The sequence below is a fragment of the Dermacentor variabilis genome, chromosome 2, assembly GCF_050947875.1.
Source record: "Dermacentor variabilis isolate Ectoservices chromosome 2, ASM5094787v1, whole genome shotgun sequence".
Classification (NCBI taxonomy): domain Eukaryota; kingdom Metazoa; phylum Arthropoda; class Arachnida; order Ixodida; family Ixodidae; genus Dermacentor; species Dermacentor variabilis.
This window is the reverse complement of record NC_134569.1, coordinates 77,161,816-77,181,474: the sequence shown is the minus strand read 5'-3', so window position 1 is coordinate 77,181,474 and position 19,659 is coordinate 77,161,816. Positions and strand designations below refer to the sequence as shown.

Genomic DNA, 19,659 nt, shown 5'->3' with positions numbered 1-19,659 from the left:
TGCACCCTTGAACCTTGCAAGTGGGTGTGAGTAGGTGCAGCCCGGCACACCATAACTGGCACCACCTATACACCTTTTCGTTTGTGGTGCCGTGTGCCTTTTCGGAATCGACTTTAAAAGGTACGAGCATCGGCGTTGCCACCGGTCACGTGCACGGTGTCAGGTAGTCAGGCAGTCGAATGGAAAAAGACCAATTTAGATATGGCGATACAATACCCACACTTGCCTTCTCTTCCCAGACGGAAGCATCTGTCGCTATCACGGTATTATAGGCTCTTCTAAAATACCATGCAAGTATTGATGAGGAAAATGTTTAGCATTGTTTGGAAAAATAACACCAAATTCAGCCTTAGCGACTGAAACAGAGGAATCCGACGAAACCCCGCGTAGGTGAACATTTATTGGGGTCCAATAGTTTTTGTAAGAAAACAACTTGAGGGTAACGTAAGCGAGATGACCTTGTACAAATGATGTAATTACATTTCTTCTAGTTTTTCATCACGATGCCCGCTTTCGTCGTCGTCTCCCGATTACTACGGTGAAACCACGCTTCGCTCGGTTCAGATCGTATCACCGGCAAACGGAGGCCTCAGGAGAGCACCCGAGATTATAATGAAGCAAGCGGCGCAGGATCTTCGGGGAGATCAAAAGCTGGAAGCAGGGCGGTTCGAATGGATTGGGGCTGCCGAGGCTCCAGAGGGGTGTTCGCATACAAAATTAACTGCCCGCGATAGTGGATAGCCGATCATATATACACCCCTGGCACGCGCAGGCCTTAGAGAGCGCTAACCCAGGGACCAGTCCGGGTTCCAGCTTAATCCTAGAGGCGCCGCCAATATTACCATATAATGACACGTTGTTACAACTAGTAAAGAGAAAGAGAGAGAGAGAAACGAAAGAGAAAAAAAGAGAACGCTTAAATAAATGTAATCACACCCAGCCGCCAACTTGGCACGCTAACTTAAGCGCTGCCAGTGATTCATGGAACACTGCCCAGTCAGAACCTTGCGCATTTCGGTAGCCCATGATTCACGTTTGTCGGAACTGTAAAATGTGCAACGGTAAAACTCAGGTAGTGACGGAAATAAAGTATGGAACTCCTACACACTGTGAATCAAAACTAAAAAAAGTTTACATCCTTTGCGTTGTATTAGGTCCCCAAACGATTGCCCGCATTTCAAGCCCGGTACTTTCTATAGTCACGAACGGCTTGCGCGTTATCAGCTTGACACAGCATTCTCGACAGGAAATTAGCGAGCGCCAAGTTTTTAAGAGAGGAAACGCAAGCAAGGCAGATGACGATTACCGTTTGGGGACAAGATAAGCCCCAAAGGGTGTAACCTTTTTTTAGAGTGTACCACGACCGCTCGATGAATATACGCGCGGACATAGGTCTCCATCTGGCGCAAACGGACGTCAAAACTGTTCCGACGATCTAGTCGTATATAGTATGCGGAATGATAGTTTACGGGGCTTCGTGGCGTTTGGACAGTGTCGTTATCGCCGCGTTGTGTGCGTCCTGACGAAGCTTACGAAAGGGAATGGAAAAGTAAGATAATGCTTGACGAATGGCTTAGCAGATGGCAACACAGGCAACACTGTCGTGAGGAAATTCCGTAATAAGACCTCGTGATCGTGTATCGCGTGTCGTAGCAACTGGTCATGAGCAAATACCCCAGTTCAAATATATATATATATCTTAAGCTAGCTTTGCTTTCCAGGGAAGTTTTGGCTTTATTTACGTTTAGATATCTCAACTACTGAATAGTATTCCCGCTAGCGCAATGTCCGACAATCCGGGTGCTAGATCCGCGAGCGCACCCAGCCAGTGGGCTGCGGACGCTGTGGCCTTCGTCCTGAAACATTCGAGAGCTGGCATCGTGCCCCTTTGCACCAACGTTGCCGCGATACTGGAACAACGGGATAGGTAACGACATGCTAAGATTTCTGCATGCCCGTGCGCAACGGCGATAAAGACACATGTTTTGGTGGTGTCTAAGTAACGTCTTCATCCGTAATTCCATGTTTCTAGGCTCGCCCACGAAAATGAAAACTTGGGTCGTGAACTGAAGAACTGCAAGGCAATGCTTTCACTGCCCGCAGCCTATGAGAAAGTTACCCCGAATGCACATTCGCCGCAGCATGACGCAGAGTAAGTTTACTCATTACCTAATGGTTTAGTTCGCAGCTTAGCTTCTTCAGAGCCCACTTTTACTGTTGCATAAGGCGAAGATGAAAAATACAGATGTAATGGTTAAGTACAGTTGCTCCCACATGCCTCCGTCTACTTTTTATTTGCATTTGCATCTCGAGCCCCATCGTATATATATATATATATATATATATATATATATATATATATATATATATATGAGCTTTTGTTTGCTTCTTTCTTTGACAGGCCAGCATGTGCCACAGGACAGGATGCATCTACAAGCAGTTTCCAACCACTAACTGTAAGCGACACAGAAAATTGTGGCAGTGCTATTGTGGCACCACTTGTCAACAGGGAAAAGAAAGGTATCATTGATACACTAAAGGTAAGACACAAATCCTATTTTGTAGGTGGCTGTCATGTTTATTTCTATAGGAAATTACAGCTGACCGGTGAGTGTTGTCAAGTCTGAAATTCTGTACACAGCACAGGTAGACATTTATGCTGCTCTTGAGGAAATAAATAGTGTGCGGCAGAGAAAACAATCTGTTAAATGGCTGCAACTTTCGAGTTCAATGCACGGCCCCCAATAACTGTGTGGTTGCCCCCTGGAAAACAAGCATTCCCTTTCAGGCCCAGCATGTAAGCCAGCATGCCTTTGCACCACAGTCAAGTGGTTGAGCATTCTTGACAGCATCGATGCCTGTACCAGTGTTTCAGTAAAGGCATTCTATCAATTGCGCATGGGAGTTATGCAACTAATGGTAGCAAATACTGCTGCTCGCTCTTAAAGGCATTTGTATGTTTCCTTGTATGGTGAAGTTCATAAAGTAGAATATGTGGCTGCTGCTGATCTTTTTTTCTTTCCTTTTTTTTGCATGTTTGCACATTGAAATGGTTGGAAGTGCATGGTAGCACATCACTTAAATAGTTTTGCTAGCAATTGCTTAACTGACTAAAACAACTACTTATCTGCATATAAGCTGCACTAGTGCTTATCATTGAAAAACTGCAAGAAATAGCTGGGCTGAGCATTGCCCTTATCAGAAGTGAAATTGCTTATAATTGATACTTTGTAAAATAACCTTTTATTTCTGTATGCACGTAACTATCTAGCCTACTGTACTGCAGCAGGCAGTGCTAAATGAGGTACTGTCCCCACTGGGCCACTGGTATGTGCTCGAGCGATATCTTTTCAGGCGCATAACTGAAGCCTCGAACTGAACTACTTGCTTATAACATCCGACATCTTGCTCACCTGGCATAATTTTATATCGACAAGAATGATCTGTGTTACATCACCATTTTCTGTCAACTGGTGGCACAGGAATATGTACCAGAATAAGCAATTGAGGTCCTCATCATTGAACAGTTATGCAAGTTATGCATCCCTGATGGCATAAATGACTTGAATAAACCACAGGTCTGAGCTAGTCCACACCAAGTAAACATGGTGTATTTCAGCACAGAAGCTGAAGTGCAAGAAAAAAAGACTATATATACAGCTAAAGTTTGTTTACAGCTGCATTCGTACTTGAAAAAAAACAAGCACTCACTGTATGAGAAATAGAAATATGAGGCTCTAGGTTGTCTGCAGTTTCAAAAGCAATTGCAAGTACTGCATAAAGGAAAGAATGACATTAGGTATATCATGAGGGTCGTTAGTTCAGTATTGGCTGGATGCAGAGCCAAGCTTTTTTTAATTGTATCCTTTTGTGATTTTCACACCACTGTCTGTGTGCCCTCCTTTTGAGCTTAGTCTTCTTTTGCTACTGTACTTCAGCTTTATATAACAAATTGTATTAATTAATTCAATGTAAGATGTTCAAATATGTATTAGTCTGGTGTGTTAACTCTATTATTTCGTTAGTGCGTCAATGGCATGAAATTTATTGTTACATTACTGCAAGCCTTCTCAATTTTCACGCTGTGAAAGCAATGAAAAACACATGTGAGCATCCTACCACATTGCTGCAGGCCTGGCTCCAACTTTTGTTCCTTATGCCTCTTCGCACGAGTTAAACTTACACAAGTATGTCCAGTGATCAACTTATTGGCCAAATTCATAGCTTTTTGTAGCACCTCGGAAATGTTTTAATTTCTGTGTCAGTGATCCATTGCTGCTGTACAAAATATTTTATGTTTGCAAAATGTGCGAGTGGCTACGTTGCAATATGTAAGCTTCTTATATATTTTAGCTGTTTCCTGTTGATTCTGCACTGCATTAAAATATTAAGTTTACACATTACATTTCTTGTTGCCTGCCAGTGAGTGAGACAAATATGTTGAAACACAATTTATGAGCTCCTTGACACCAGTTTGTATGGGAGTACTTTTTTTTTATATGTCAGAATGAGCAAGTGCCCAGCATCCTTACTGGCAAAATATTTTGCAAACATATGCAGAGTTACTTAAGCTGCAATAATAATGGTGGTGGCAACTGTGAGTAAGGCAGGGAAAGATTTGAAATAGCAGTTCTTGTTCTTAAAGCCAGCTTGAGCTTGTAATGTCTTGCCATATCTAACTACCCAAGTGAAATTTATGGCTATAAGCTTGCTGCTTCCTGTGTTGCTGCTAATTTGAGTGGCTGCTTGCTTGCACATATTGCACAAACGTTACTGTGCAAATGAAGCACTTTGTAAATTTCCGATTACCCTTATTCAGTACACATAACGCAGCACACTCACTTTTCCTTCATATGAACATCTTTTATTGCCAAGTGCTATTTGGAGTAAATTCTAGGTGCTCTAAATGCAGACAGCAGTCACTAATAACTTTTCTTACACTGTATTGAAAAGGTGCTACGGCAGTTGCATCAGTTTGGGAACCCTTGGGTGCCCTTAGACAGCTGTCTTTGTGAAGCCTGCAAATCCTTTGAAGGAACCAAGGCTTCGCTGAAGGCTCTTACCTTCAACCTTCTTGACAAAGGCCACACCGCCATCATTCGAAGAAAACTCTTGGGAAAGATTTGTTATGTTGGCCACCTCGACACGAGTGCACCACACTGGATTTGGCTGGGTCTTGACCTGCCTTACCCTGGTTAGTATGAGGTAACTGGGAACAAGGACCTTATTGCACGCAATACCTAGTGCAGAATAAAAGTGTAGAGCATATACATGCCATATAGCTAGTGTTGCATATGATAATGATTCAAGTCAACTTAGTTTTATTCAGTGACAGCTCAGATTTTTCTTATGCCAAAGGACGCATGTCAATTACTTTCACAAGTGCATATGCATAATGACATGATGCTATGCGTTGTATCATAGTTACACTTTGCGTTATGCTTTATAGTTTATTGTAATACCGCTAGTTAAGGTTCACAAACACGTGAAGCTTTCTCTAGTTACAATTGCATGCCATCCATCAAACGCACCTTATGCTATTGCTATAAGTATCAATATTAATTTTGTAGCCACAGTAGCCATTATCTTTGTAGCCTTAATTCTAAGTTAGGTTAAAATATTAACTTCTTTTTGCCTTTCTCTGTCACTGGCAGTGGGATTCTGTGATGGGAGACTTGGTGGAAAGACCTACTTTGAGTGCAAGCCATGTCATGGAGCATTCTTCAATGTTTCAAGTGTCACGGCAATAATTGCTTAACACAACTTGCAGCTAGGCTGAACACATATGAGCACATCATGAGAGGCAATGTGAAAAATACAATGCATGATGTGAGGAAATATCACACTTTTATTACTGAATAGTTTCACTCTGATGAAAAATGCTTTGTACATCTTTTGTACAGATTGTTTTATTTACACATTTCACATTGTTAGAAATTATATTTACTTCAGTAGAGCGTACATGCTCTTCCTCCTCTACAGAGAGGGAATATGAAGGTTCAGGGCCCTGAGAATCTTTGTTACATATTCCGTTCTTGCACAAACAAGGTGTGCAGTGTGATCTTGAATAAATACCTTTCTTTTTCATGAGAAACCTTGTTTAACTTTCTGTGCGTCTGTATATGCAATTGTTTTTTGGTGTGTGGGCATTCTGTTGAGGCTGCTTTCTGGCTTAAAATGTGGCAAAACCTGCCTTGTAGTTGCACAAAATTGCTTTCAGCGACTGTACACAAAATGTGTTCTTCATAGCCACCAGTGTTTTCTTTAGCTGTAACAGCCAGTGTAACAGCACACACAGTAAGTGTGAGCATAATACTGCTACTAAAAGGTTTATAAAAGCTTTATAAAAGCCCCAATTTCTTTATCACAGTTGGTACTTGCTGGTGTCATGGCTATTCCTTTTCTTGTACTTCACCTGCATTGTTTGTATAGTACCACATTTACATATTTGGTTAAAGGCGATTTGCACAATACCTCTTTGCTAAACCTGATTTCCCCTAAAAGTGGGCGTGGCATCCTTGAACGTGAATGAGCTAGAAATAAAACTCGCGCTGTGTGCTTACTGTGTATGACATACACATTGCAGCATGGCATAAAGAGCTGCAAGGACGGAAACGAAGAGACTAGTTGTCCTGTAGTGCTTTCACTAGAAGCAGGACCAGACATCCTACAGCTTGTACAGTTGATGCCATTGTAATTGTAAGGATCATGTGACTGAAGTTGACGATATCAAGCCCTTGCAACGCTTCAAAGTCTCTGTCGGTGCATTATCTGTCTTACGCAATAGCTTGCGAAAATCGAACACGCCAGGCGTTTGCCTGTTCGGCGATGGCTTCGGCGAAGGAGGAGGTTTCCGCAGGATCTTCTTAAACTGGTAGGGACCTTGATTTGGGTCGCTGTCCTGCTGTGTGGGCATCTCACAGTGGACTGGTGTGGTGGGCTCACTATAAAGAACAGAAAATTTGCCGTAACTCTGTGGCATTCTAATGAAAGCACTGAAAAGAAATGCCATCTACTGGCTGTGCTCACATTGTGTGGTTTTCTTTAAGTGAGCCTTCTTGCCACCAGGATTCAACTTCAACAATTGTAGGCCTGGGACCACTGCTTAGGCTGCTTGAGTTTCCAGAAGCTGAAAGGATCAGGTAGTCATGTAGTATTTTTGTTGTTGATTAATCTTTATTGCCAACGAGTACCAACTAGTAGTGCAAGTACCACTTTGTGTGCCTCTATTTTTTTGTAACTTAAAGAAGACATGGACAACTCACCTGAACTTGCATCTGTCTCATGATGTCTCCTCTGGTCCATGTTGACCCCATTAACTCCATTGCGCAACTCCCTTGGAGCTGGTTTCACAGGGACCTCTGTGACCAGTATTTTCCTGTAAAATGGTGATGTTTTGATTTGTGAAACTTATGTGACACTTGTGAAAATATGATGTTTTCTATTACAATTTGAAGCAAATGCAAACATAAGCTTCCGCTTCTTAGATTACTGTGAACGTATGTTAAGTCTTTGTTTGAATTTGCCTTACTGCTGCTCTTACTTATTTAATAAATCAGGTGGATACATGTATGCATATTCTGGTGTGGCATTGCCAGAGCAGGCATTTCCTTAAATTTTGTATTCTAGATTGCTCAGTGCACCTCTATTTCATAACAACTAGCACACTGAATATGCCTGTATTTCCTAATTACTTTTGCAGATTTCATGCTCCTTCAAGCAGTGGAATGGGTTTTGCTGCATTGAGCACAAAATTTCTGCTGGTTATGAGAACTAAAAATAAACATTACCCTTCATGTTAGCTCTCTATAACATATCTACTTTGCAGTGTGCAAAGGACTGAGGGCAGATGCTCAGCGTTAGTACTACAGTATGGACATCAGCCAAGCACAGCAGCAGTACATTCCAGGTCATCCTCATGTTGGCACCAAAAACGTTATTCCACCATTGAGTCATAATGAAGAGACTATAGTATCATACTTTCATTCCAGTGACTTCATATTCTCACTGCAATCACAGTGTATTCTGATTACACTTTGCAACCCCTAAAAAATGTGACCAAAACATTGTGTGCTTCAAACAGCAACACAGAGACAATTAACATTTGAATTATGCCTTTCTTCTTCTTCTTTTTTTTTTGAGTTTGCATAAGATGCTATTGCAGAGATTCACAGTGCCAATTTGGCAAATATGAAAAACAGTAACTGTTATCACTTGTTGCAAGGCTATTTGTTTCATACTAATAGGATGTGAAACAATGTGAAATACATTCTGCTGTAACAGGACATGAAACAGTGTGAAGGTTTCCTGTCCTGGTTTTACTCCACATTGTTTCACATCCTATGAACCTGCAATAATACCTTCTTTCCCATTGCATAGTACTAGTACATTACTATATACTCTGTGTCGTACTTAGCAGGCAACGCTGCAGAAGCTATGCTAGTAGTGCAGTCATAAAAGTCTCACTCCGCCCATTTTGCAGTGCAACTGCTTTTGATGTGAAACGCTTTCTACTGAATAACTACTTAATATATGACAACTACAACTTGTGAACATAAGGCTATGTCAATCCGCATATTTTTGTGCACAATTGTGTTTTCAGCTTGCCACGTAGTATGCTTAGGCTGTGAGCATTAAGGGTGTGCTGTGGTAACTGGTCGCAGCAATGTGCAACTCTGCTTGTTCTGTGGTAAATAGATTCACATCGGCAGCATAATAATGTAACATTTTGTGACATAATGCTACATTGAATTGCATGAAAGTTACCTATGTCTTCCTTTCATAAGTAAGACCTCATTTTTTGGTTGTGGCAAACAGTAAGAGAAGTCTCTTGTAACCATCGTAGTGTTGCCTGTTATGCATGAAATGGGTTATAGCTTCACTTGAGTGTCATTACCCCCCCCCCCCTCTCCTTGCTGAATTGGTCACATTTGCATTGGTTCTGAAAGGCTGATAGCGATACATGCTTTCTTTTTTTACTGTACCTTTCTTCTGCTGGGAGCTTGTGAGTGCAGAGATCAAAGTTGCTGAGATGCAAAGCTTTCTTAGGTTGTGGCCTTTGTTGGTGGTGATGGTCTTGGTTTCTGCAGCGACCATTGATTCTTCGCTCACTTGGCACAGGAATCTCATCCTGTATCATAGAAGGCAACAGTACCATGACCACATTTTAGTCAGCTGCTCTCCAATCTTTTTTGATGGGCTGTTCTTTTTTTTGCTTTTGTAGAAACTAAACAGAAGCCAGATAGTAATCCATTAAAACATGCTTAGAAAATATTAGGTTTACAGGTCCGTACTCAGCATTGCTAGTAGGTTTATGGGACATAGATGCAGCTTTTAGAATAATTGTAAAGAGCTCAGTGTCTAAAGCTCTAGGGAGTTATAGCATGCAACTACACTGCTCAATACAAGAATCACATACCACAATGGTTTCACCGTTCCTGGGAGACAGGCCAGGCACCTGGTGGCAAGTCATGATAAGCTGTGTGATGTTGGTGTTTGGGTGCGCCTTCTTTAGACAGCGATTCCTGCTGCTTGGGCAGTGGTGTACCTGCAAAAGCAGCGCATGTATGCCGCTTTGAATACCGACAGAAAAATGACAATTTATCAGCTGTACGTCCCTAGCCATAAAGCTGTACAACCTGTACGCCTTCTTTATATTTAATTTGCCGTGCTTTCACAACAATATTACTCATGCTAGAAGTCCATTATTAAGCACAAACTGGGTTGCGGCACATGCGCCAACTTAGCCTTGCAATTCGGCTTCGTGTAAATGCGGCGTGCATTGCCGTGAAACCGCACTGCAAGGTGAAATTGCTGTTGCGTTGTGAAGCCGTACCGCGCCGGTGAGAGCAATAATGGTTGAACATTCAACAAATTTTTATATTTGTACCTATTACTCTGCGAAACCAGTTTAAACCATGGATTCAGTGATTGACGCGCAAGATTATTTGTGAAAATTGTACTCGCAGTTTTTCCATTATTTTCGGAGGCTTGGGGTACTTGGAGAACAGCTGAAATCTGGGCTACAACATTTGGGTACAGAATAATTGTGGTGTCTTTGGCACCAAGCAAGAACCCAAAGGAAGAAGAGAAACAGCAGGTCAACAACGCTGTATTTGAGATGTTAGTTTTATGTAGGAATGGCTTATACACGCGGAAATGCCACACATGATTTGTTCTCCGAGCAAAAAATGCCAACTTTGTATGCACTTGTGGTACCACCAAGCACAGTTAAGAGCACAGGGGTTTATTTGCAACTCCATCATTTTCTAACTCCTCTTTCTCCTCTCTTAAGCCGTACCCCACTACTGGCTCATGTCTAAAACTAGCTATGCACCAGAAGAAGAAAAGTTTGCCCCTCCCCCCCCACCCTCCTCCTGCGGACAAGTGGCCGTGGTCACTTGCACAGGTGGTTGAGCCGGTTTGATCCTTGCGATGGCAACTGTGTCTTCACGTCCATTTCGCAGGATTGTGAAATGGTGTTCAGAATGTTTGATAATGGGAAAAGGACCGTCTTAGTGGAGCTGAAGAGAACGGCAAGGCATGTCAACATGGACAAAAAACGCATGAGGATGTCTGCAGGTTTGGGGGTAGGGAAATGTGCTTGTTCATGCGAAAAGAGGTTGGCGGTGGACACAAGTTGTGCATGAACATGCGTACACAACATTCGGTGTAGATATGGGGCTGACGAGGTCATCGAGGAAGCAGAGGGTGCAGCCGTAAGGCATCTCAGCTTCAGAGCAGGCAAGTTCTGGTCGGACTGTTACCGAAGGCCGAGCAGCACGATTGGAAGGTGCGATACCCAATCCTCTGTCTCTCGGCGATGCTGTTGGATGCAGGATGGTAAGCAGTTGTCTGTATGTGTGCACAACCCAGAAGGGATGTTACAGACGTGAAAAGTGCAGACTCAAACTCTGCCCCGATCAATGGTCGTCCTTGATGGCACACCAAAATGGCTAATTCAGGTAGACTGATAAGTATGAACAACTGTCTCTGCCACTATGTCTGGCATTGGAGCTGCTTTAGGCCACCGCGTGTACCTAACCATACACATAAGCAAATACACATAACCACGGCATGGTGACAAAAAGCCAACAATGTCTAAATGAATGGTGTCGAAACATGCATCGGGGAGAGGGAATTTGCCCAATGGAGGCTTGGTGTGTCGTTGCACCTTGATATGTTGACACACTGTACAAGTGCGGACCCAGTCGTGCATATTGGCGTGTATGCGTGGCCAAATGTAACATTCGGTGACAAGGTGTTGTGTGGCACGTATGTACACCTGGATGGCAGATTAAGTGCAGTGTATCAAAAACAGCACGACGAAGAAGAGCAGTAACAAATGCGGGTACTGTTAGGTGCAATGTCGCACCAGGGTATGACGCCGTGGTCGGGAAAGTTGACTTGCTCCAAGTGGAGGGATGCAGAAGATCAGAGTCACAGAAGTTCATCGTCGGATGCTTAAGCTGCCGTGAGTGAAAAGGAAAGGTGGATGGAACTTGTCGTGGCGTCTGTGGTATAATATGACAGAGCGTCCACTGCCTTGTTAAGGCTGCCTTTGATGTAGTGTATGCCTGTCGTGAATTCAGCAATAAAAGCAAGATGCCAGAGCTCTCTAGGCGTATGGGTGGAACGTGAAGCCGAGACAAGATGTTTGTGGTTGGTAAGAAATATAAATTGTCACCCTTCCATGAACTACCTGAAATGTTTCACTGCGAGGTAGGCCGCGAGTAGCTCCCGTCTGAAAATACTAGAGCTTTAGTTTAAGGGACGCAAGCAGCTTGTGTACGCAAGAACTAGGGGCGACGGTACTGTGCATGCACAGACCGCTACGTCTCCTTGAGTCCTTGGGTTGTTGGGGCGGCCAAAAACATTGCTGCCCCTAAGAGGACGCGTTACCCACGTGACTCTTGCGGTGTACGAGAACTTACGAGAAGCGAGACAAGCCGTGACAAGCCGCCCGTCCCGCCACACAGATGGTGAACATGGCTGCTCCGGCGAGGATGTGTGCATTTCTCGGCCGATGTGGTAAAGCTGGTCGCAGAGCACACCGGCACGCTGTCGCCGCAACAGCGGCATGTCAAAAATTTGCAGGAGGCTCTAAATAAACAAAACACAGACCACAACGGATTATGCTGCATGAGACGCCTAACTACAGTTTACCAAACGCATGTTTGGATTGCTTCGGCTCGGCCTCAGTCGTATTGTAAGTGCGTAGATAATCTTATAAATCTTTTGCCTAGTGTCAATAGGCATTGTTTTTGTATATATAAACTGCTTCTAATAAGAATAGTTTTATGTACTTTACTTCATATGTTTAATTTCATATTTCAGAAAAATGATAACGCAGCAACGATCAGACGTTGATGGCGCTGCGAGTGCATGCGACCTCACTGCGACTTTGCGTTTGGCGCCGCTAGCGGCGCCAAATGCAAGCTGCACTGATGTCGCATGCACTCGCAGCGCCATCAACGTCTGATCGTTGCTGCGTTATCATTTTTCTGAAATATGAAATTAAACATATGAAGTAAAGTACATAAAACTATTCTTATTAAAAGCAGTTGAGAGGTTTAGAGTGTCCGGTATTCGGGTAAACGCAGGCGGACACCCGTTGGGACGTAGCCGTAAATGGGAGCGGTCCGCATGGTGCAGCCACCTGGTGGCGCAAATCTCAAACAGACAACAGCTAATATTGCAGTAACCAAGTGTATTTTACTTTGCTGCGGGTGTAAATTTTTGTCAGCAACACGATTACGCCAGTGCCAAAAATTTACACCAGCAGCGAAGTAGAATAGACTCGGTTACAGCAATATCAGCTGCTTTTGTCCGTTTGAGCTTTGCGCCACCAGGTGGATGCACCATGCAGGCCACTCCCATTTACTCCCCGCCCCAACTACGTTTATCCGAATACCGGACATGCTAAACCTCTCTAACATAAATAAAAACGACGTCCGTCGACACTTGGCGAAACATTTATAAGATTATCTGCCTGCTAGCTACTCGTAAGTTCTCGTACACCGCGAGAGTCTCATGGGTAACGTGACCACTTAGGGCAGCGATGTTTTCGGCCGCCCCTACAACCCAAGGACGCAAGTAGACGTAGCGGTCTGGACATGCGCAGTACCGTCGCCCTAGTTCTTGCGTACGCAAGCCGCTTGCGTCCGCGAACGCACCCAAGCGCTAGGGAGCCCAACGCCTTGCGTCCCCTAAACTAAAGCTCTCTACTGTATCGGCGTTATTACGATCGGCCAGCGGAGGTAGTGACCTGCTAGCATTTCCTGCCTCCCCGCAACGAATCGCTTCGTGAAGCCAACAATGCGCCACCGTCGGACAGTGCTACGGCGCAAGCAGGGCGAGACACGTTTGGCGGTCCGAGTATTGTTTGTTGGTTCACTGTTGCCTTCATGGACCAATAGGAGAAAGAAAGTCTTGGAGAAGGATGACCTAAAGCGTTCCCTCACGGACTCCGGTAACCGCCACGGTCGTTTGGCAGATGCCCCAGCTAACTGCTGGGTCCTCCCAGGAACCAGGACACTCCAGCTTGAGTCAAGCGTGACAAATCCTGCCTTCGAAGCTCCCTTCTGTTTGTTCAGTGAACAAAGGTGCAGGAGCGAGTGTGCGAACGCTTGCCCTCAACGCTGGCCCTTCGACGACTTTGGACGCTCCGATTGGACGAAGGTTGGACGGCATTTACCCTCGCCTAGGGATCTAGAGAGGACAGAGGGGGTGTTTAAGCAGACGTTTTTGTCTCCTTGGTGTACTTAACTTCAGTCATGCTAGACTGATGAGAAACGTTCTCCACTCTTCATGTAGATATCGTAAATAAACCCAGTACGCCTCGTTCTCGATGAGAACACGTTCCTCCTTTCAACAACGTACTTAGCGTGGATAAAGAGATTCTAAAGAAGTAGAGTTGAAAATATGGGATTAAGTGCAGTGCAGTAACTGTCTCTCCGCAGAGGACACCTCAACCGCACTGCACAGGGGGAAAAGGGGGAAAAGGAAAAGGGGGGGAAAAGGGGGAAAGCGTGGATGAGCCGGACGACGCCATGGGCCAGCTACCCCTTTTACATGACCGGCCCCAACTCTTACAGCGTTCAGTGTCGCGTAACTTGCGGGAAAAGAACGAGATGGGGGCCCATGCACCATTAATACACTGATGAAGAGCGGCTACAAGAAATAGTCGTTGCGCAGCTGCCTTTGCGCTGCCCGAGGAACCGAGTACAGCAGGTCTGATCGCCAGCGCGTGCTGACGATCGGCACGGGTGGACGCAGGCGATGTGAGACACGGAATGATGCGACAGTTCAAATGGCGAGTGCGGTTGTGACTAAGCGCTCGAGGCGACATGGTGAGCAAGGAAGGCTGCCCGCAAGTCGTAGAAGTGCGAAAACACCCGTATGTTTAGATTTAGGCAGGCTGTCGGAACAGAACGAAACGAAAAAAATAAAATAAAAAAAGAACGAGAAAGAAAACCATTTTAACCGTAACAAAAACATAAACCGAAACGTTATTTAATATTTTGTTTCCGAGTGAAATCTCAATATTGATCAGTGTTTGGTTCGAGAGGAAAGTCCGCAATCCGAAACAACCGACGTCAGGCAACATAAGAATTCACGTGTATCTCAGGGATCTGCGTAAGCGCGTATCTCAGGCGGGGATAGTGCGAGTTATAGCCGGTCGAGCGCTTCAGTAATCTAAGCCTGCTGCTCGGTGCACTAGCAGATTGGCATCGTAGCAAAACCCAAGGCCTGCGCCCTGAAGAGCTTCGCGTTTCGTTTTCTGCGCGTACAACGCTTTGTTACCGACGTTTTATCGGTCGTTTCTGATTAAGTTCATTTTAAGTTCAATACTATGTTTTTATAGTTACATTGCTTCGAAACTTTTGCATGCGAAACAAAACAGTTATGAACCGTTACGGATAATTTTTTTTTGTCATTGTGGAGCAGAACTGAACGTGTTCAGTGGAACGAAACTGAAACCAGAACAAAACATTTCGTTCCGACAACCTGGATTTTGGTGCACGTTAGAGAACACCAAGTGGTCGAAATTATTCCGGGGTCGCCCACTACGCCGTGCCCCATAATCATATCGTGGCTTTGGCACATAGAACCCCAGAATTTAATTTTGACATTGTGTAGCACGTTGCATGGTTTTAAACCATTTGAGCTCATCCATGACAGTGCACGATACAGCGCCAGGGCTACCAGATGCACCAAGGCATATATAGGGCCACCAGACTACCAAACGTTCGAAGCGGGCCAAAGTTGAGATTTTTTTTTTTGAGTGCCATTCGGCGTAATAAAAATACTCTATCGCACACGTACCTTCTGGCAAAAGTCGAGTATCTTGAGGCACTTCCAAGTGGAGCCGTTTGGATCGGCACACTTATGATGCGCCATCTTTCTTCGGTTCGCCGCCTCCTTGTTCTTCTGGATCTTCATTTGACCTGCAGTGTTAGGTAAAATCCCGGCTGAGACAGTAGATGGGCCGTGCCATTTGTATTATGCTGTTAAAGGCCAACTGCAACCAAATAGTAGATAGCGTGAAAAGCCTAGCTTCAAGGGCCTTTAAACACTTCTAATCATAGAATGACATCACTATTACGTCGCCTCACGAATCTCTTGCCGCAATTATTTTTCGAATCCTTATCGGAGTTATCGGACCGATCAGCGGCTTTCTGTATGTTTACATTTCTACTAGCGCGCAGGAAGCTACACAGGGTAGACGGCAAGGGGGCGCAAGCAAACGTGTTAGCGCAAGGAAGCAATGCCCCACTGGCCCCGCCCAAAGGTTGAACGCGATATAAAGCCGCGATAATGCTCGTGGCGGCACCCCGTGGCGGCTGCGGTATCTACGCTACGCTTTTAATCTCGGAGGCCACCTGCAGTAGACGCAGCAACGCGCAGCTGTCGTGTTTAGACCATCAATACAAATATGCAATGGTTTTTGTGTCATTTTGAGATCGCAGACATGCGTATATTTCATCTAACTCATATGAGCAATAACTGTATTACTAAGAACGTTCTCGCGCTCACGAAATCAGCCAATATCTGCTGTGGGTTCACTTGCTTGCGGAAGCGAGAGCAAGCGATTCTTTTCTGCTTTTGACATGATATTTTAAATTCCCTGCTACGTGCAGCGCAATGATATTTGGGTCGCATGTTCACTGGAGTCTCGTTAAAGGGACCGACAACGAATTTTTATGGTACCTATTTTTTTTAATGCAATGAAAAGCTTACCGGTCAGTGTGTAATGATGAAGTGGTAACAAGGAAAACCCCGTGGAACATTTTGTATAAGAATTTTTCGATCTGCAGTGAGGGCGTAGTCGTTCACTGGAAGCATGCTGAAAACGGTGCTATGTGAGCGCGATAGCAATTATACGCTGGCATTAGTGGGAGGCAATGTTGCTGCGATTCGTGTTTTCCGAAGTGTTAAAGTATTTCTGCGATAATAGCTACGTGTGTTCGTGGTTTTCTGTCCAACTGCTTTGGTATTTAACCAGTCAAAACGAAACCAATCGGATCGAAAACGAAACGACGCTTTCACGTGTGATACACAGTTCATCGTGTTGCCATAGCCATGCGTGCGCTTTTGATTTCCTATTCATAGAATGAAGCGCAATTGTATAATAATGTAGCAACTGCAATTTTAAGCAATAATGATGTCGTACCTAATAACAGCCGACTTACGTAGAGCAATATCATAGACTACATCCGAAATATCAAGCTCTCACCGCCAGGCCTCGCCACTTACTGGTTTTTGAGACTTACCTTGCCAATATAAAATTATAATTCCTATTTAAATCGTGAACAGCGTGCTAGACTGTATCACTATAAATTATGGTCATTTCATTTCCATCAACGTCTTACAACACATTCTTTAACAGATCGGCAGCGCTTTTTTTTTTATTTTTACCACGTTCAAAAAGTGTTTCAGGGTCCCTATCAGAACACTGTAGGAACAGAGCAGCCTCCGTGCAAAATTTGACGTTTGAAATACGCATGGATGCACCACGAAAAGCTTGTCTCTGATGCCCAAATTGAGAAAACCGGTGCCATTACCGTTCGTCGGAAGTGACGCGTGTCTACGAGCCGCGTTCCTCGCATACGACGTGAGGCGGCGACTGCAGCTGCGCGCGGGCATAACGCGGGCTTTACGCGCGGAGCGCTGGAAAAGCTCCGAGGCGGCGACGTGCTGGGACTTACGTCACATATCGACAACCACCAAGTGCATGCGTCGTCATCTTAGGTGCTGTTTAAAGGCTGCCAATACGAAAAAATACGCAATTACCAGCCCTGCGTCCTTGCCAAGATTGCTATAGTGGTATATATAGACTGCTCGTAACATATCTAGCCTAAGTGAAATTTTTTCGCAGTTGGCCTTTAACAGCAATTGCTTTGACGGTGTTGCACCAAGCAGAGTGCATTATCGCAATGTCAGTGCAACATATAATCGAAACAAAACGTTGCGCCTTGCGGCTAGACTTACACCGCTGGGCGACCAGTGCAATGGCAAGTCTCCTCTTCTGCACGTAGCGTTTTGCGAGCCACCTCCGGACAGCCGACTGCGCGATCACTATCTTCCGTATTTGCTGCTCATAAAGTCGAGAAAGGTATTCCACGTGGTAGTACTTCAGGAATACCTGCAAGAAGTGCGCAACCGTGGTAGTTACTTCAAACTCGATATGCATTCGCTGCACTGAAACGCCCATTTTGCAGTAGCACCATGCAGCGGAGTGCAGATGTCTTGTTATCGTTTGACAACTTTCGGGGATATCTTTGCGCGACGTCGTGACATCAAGTGCGGTGACGCTTGCAGGCTCGACCGATAAACGGACCCTGAAAGCGATCGATTGACGATGTTGCCCCTGCCACGTTAGTATTTTGGTATTATTATTTCCATTCGTGCACACTTGCAAACCTGCTGCAGCGATTCCGCACTGGAGCTGAGGAATGTAAACCTTTCCAATGAGATACTCCTCGAAGAAGTAGACTCGAAGTGGTTGGGGAAGGAAGTCGGGGAACGCTTCGCCTTTTCAGAATGCGTCAGTCGGTGGTTTGAACTGACAGCATATGTCCCGACGTGCCATGGCGCTTGAGAAAAAAAAAATTCACAAAATTGTATATGACCCAGGAGAAAGAACACGCTTCAAATCTAAAGCGCTATCGTGTGACCGAAGCTCAGCATCAGATGGAGAAAATACTCGTTAATTGTGTCACTCTTATATATCGATGTTATGTATAATGAAAACTATGTTCCGCCGTTCTGCTCGACTCGACGCGGGGCGATTAGTGGCTATGTTGTTATGTTGCTGAGCACGAGGTCGCGGGTTCGACTCACGGTCTCGGCGGCCGCATTCGGATGATGGCGGAAAGCAAAAAAAAAAAAGAACAAAAAGAACGTTTATGTACCGAGTTTCGGGTGCATATTAAAGAACCTCAGGCGGTCAGAATTTGGTTTCGGGACGTGAAAACCTGCAATAAAATTTAAAATCTCTTCGAACTATGAACACAAGCGTGCACAAGACCGCTGGTGCGTGCGATATGTGAGAATAGAGCATGTGGATTTCTGTGCACTGATGTGCGCCGCACGTGCATGGATAGCGTCGAAAGATCCCGAGTCTTGTCAGTCTCCATTAGCAGCTAATTAAATGCTGGTAGCGCCTTACCTTCGACTTTCCGATAGCGTAGTCGTCCATCTTGAGCCGCACGAGAAGTTGATGACACGTATCCCGGTTGGGGACGACCTTCTCGTCGAAGGAGAACGCCAAGAAGCCGTACCTGCAATTGCAAATTGGAAGGTTTTGCGATCTTGCAACAGCGTTTGTTAAAGCATCAGCACAAATTTCTTTACCGTAGGACGGGAACAAACAGTGCTTAATATGGGACGATGAGAGCATGACAGACAAGGGTCTGACAAGACACAGCACTTCGTCTGTCGTGCTCTCACCTTAAGTCTTAAGGGATGTTTGTTCCCGTCCTAATGATGTACCAGCCAGTCCAGTTTAGCACACTCGTGCAGTTAATTTCTTTACCGTAAAGCACTTCACCGTATTCATAGAGTTATCTTGCTCCCGAGAGGGTACATTGTGACGAGTCATATGGCACAGTCTGTACTGACTGCATTATGTATATACCCTTAAATCGTGAAGCAATGTAAATACGCATCGCTTATAAAGCGACCACTGCTCGAACATAAGCTTTTACGCTGCCTCACTATAAAAATAAACGGAGTATATATTGATATGTGCCATTGTTATCTCAGCTGGATGCAGCGCAGCCATCAAATGCTGGCTTCGGAATGAGCGGTTTTCCAGGGAGAATTGAGCATGAAATAGCATACTGGAATTTCATTCGTCAGTGTACGAGGTTCGGTACGCGATCGACGTCTGAGAGAAAGTCGTGTGCGCTTAGCAATCGAGCAACGGTGGCTGCTTGCCACGCACTGCACACAAGACGCGGCCGCGGCTTCTCGTGCGGTGTATCGCTGCGAAGCCCCTCTTCAGTCAAGGCGGCGGACTCCACGTGCTGGAGCCACTGGAAAAAGTTTCAGTTTCAAACTAGGGTGTCTACCAACCGTGAAAACGAATTCTCAGGGAATTTGAATAGTCTGGAAAACTCAGGGAATTTGTGCTTCTATCAGGGAAAATTAGCT

At 44.8% G+C, this 19,659-nt stretch overlaps 2 protein-coding genes across 5 annotated transcripts in view; one reads left to right on the top strand and one right to left on the bottom strand.

Moving 5' to 3' along the window:
- Positions 1-1,400: 1,400 nt before the first annotated feature.
- LOC142572139 (uncharacterized) lies at positions 1,401-7,801 on the top strand. 2 transcript variants are annotated; one of them, XM_075681031.1, is made up of 5 exons: positions 1,401-1,927; positions 2,033-2,152; positions 2,402-2,540; positions 4,954-5,205; positions 5,655-5,728. In XM_075681031.1, the coding sequence occupies exons 1-4, from the start codon at positions 1,785-1,787 to the stop codon at positions 5,197-5,199; spliced, it is 648 nt and encodes a 215-aa protein (XP_075537146.1). In that variant the 5' UTR covers positions 1,401-1,784; the 3' UTR covers positions 5,200-5,205; positions 5,655-5,728. The 2 variants fall into 2 exon arrangements, with proteins under 2 accessions (XP_075537146.1, XP_075537145.1); XM_075681030.1 differs by having other exon boundaries at positions 1,406-1,927; positions 4,954-5,194; positions 5,655-7,801.
- The window catches only part of ninaC (STKc_myosinIII_N_like and MYSc_Myo21 domain-containing protein ninaC), a 164,865-nt gene continuing 151,036 nt past the window's right edge, over positions 5,831-19,659 (bottom strand). For all 3 annotated transcript variants that reach the window (XM_075681029.1, XM_075681028.1, XM_075681027.1), the window contains exons 27-34: positions 18,674-18,785; positions 17,494-17,647; positions 15,328-15,449; positions 9,419-9,547; positions 8,985-9,130; positions 7,266-7,378; positions 7,030-7,129; positions 5,831-6,944 (exon numbers count right to left, since the gene is read on the bottom strand). In XM_075681029.1, the coding sequence (XP_075537144.1) occupies positions 6,707-6,944; positions 7,030-7,129; positions 7,266-7,378; positions 8,985-9,130; positions 9,419-9,547; positions 15,328-15,449; positions 17,494-17,647; positions 18,674-18,785 (1,114 nt within the window). In that variant the 3' untranslated portion in view covers positions 5,831-6,706. The remainder of the gene's footprint in view (positions 6,945-7,029; positions 7,130-7,265; positions 7,379-8,984; positions 9,131-9,418; positions 9,548-15,327; positions 15,450-17,493; positions 17,648-18,673; positions 18,786-19,659) is intronic.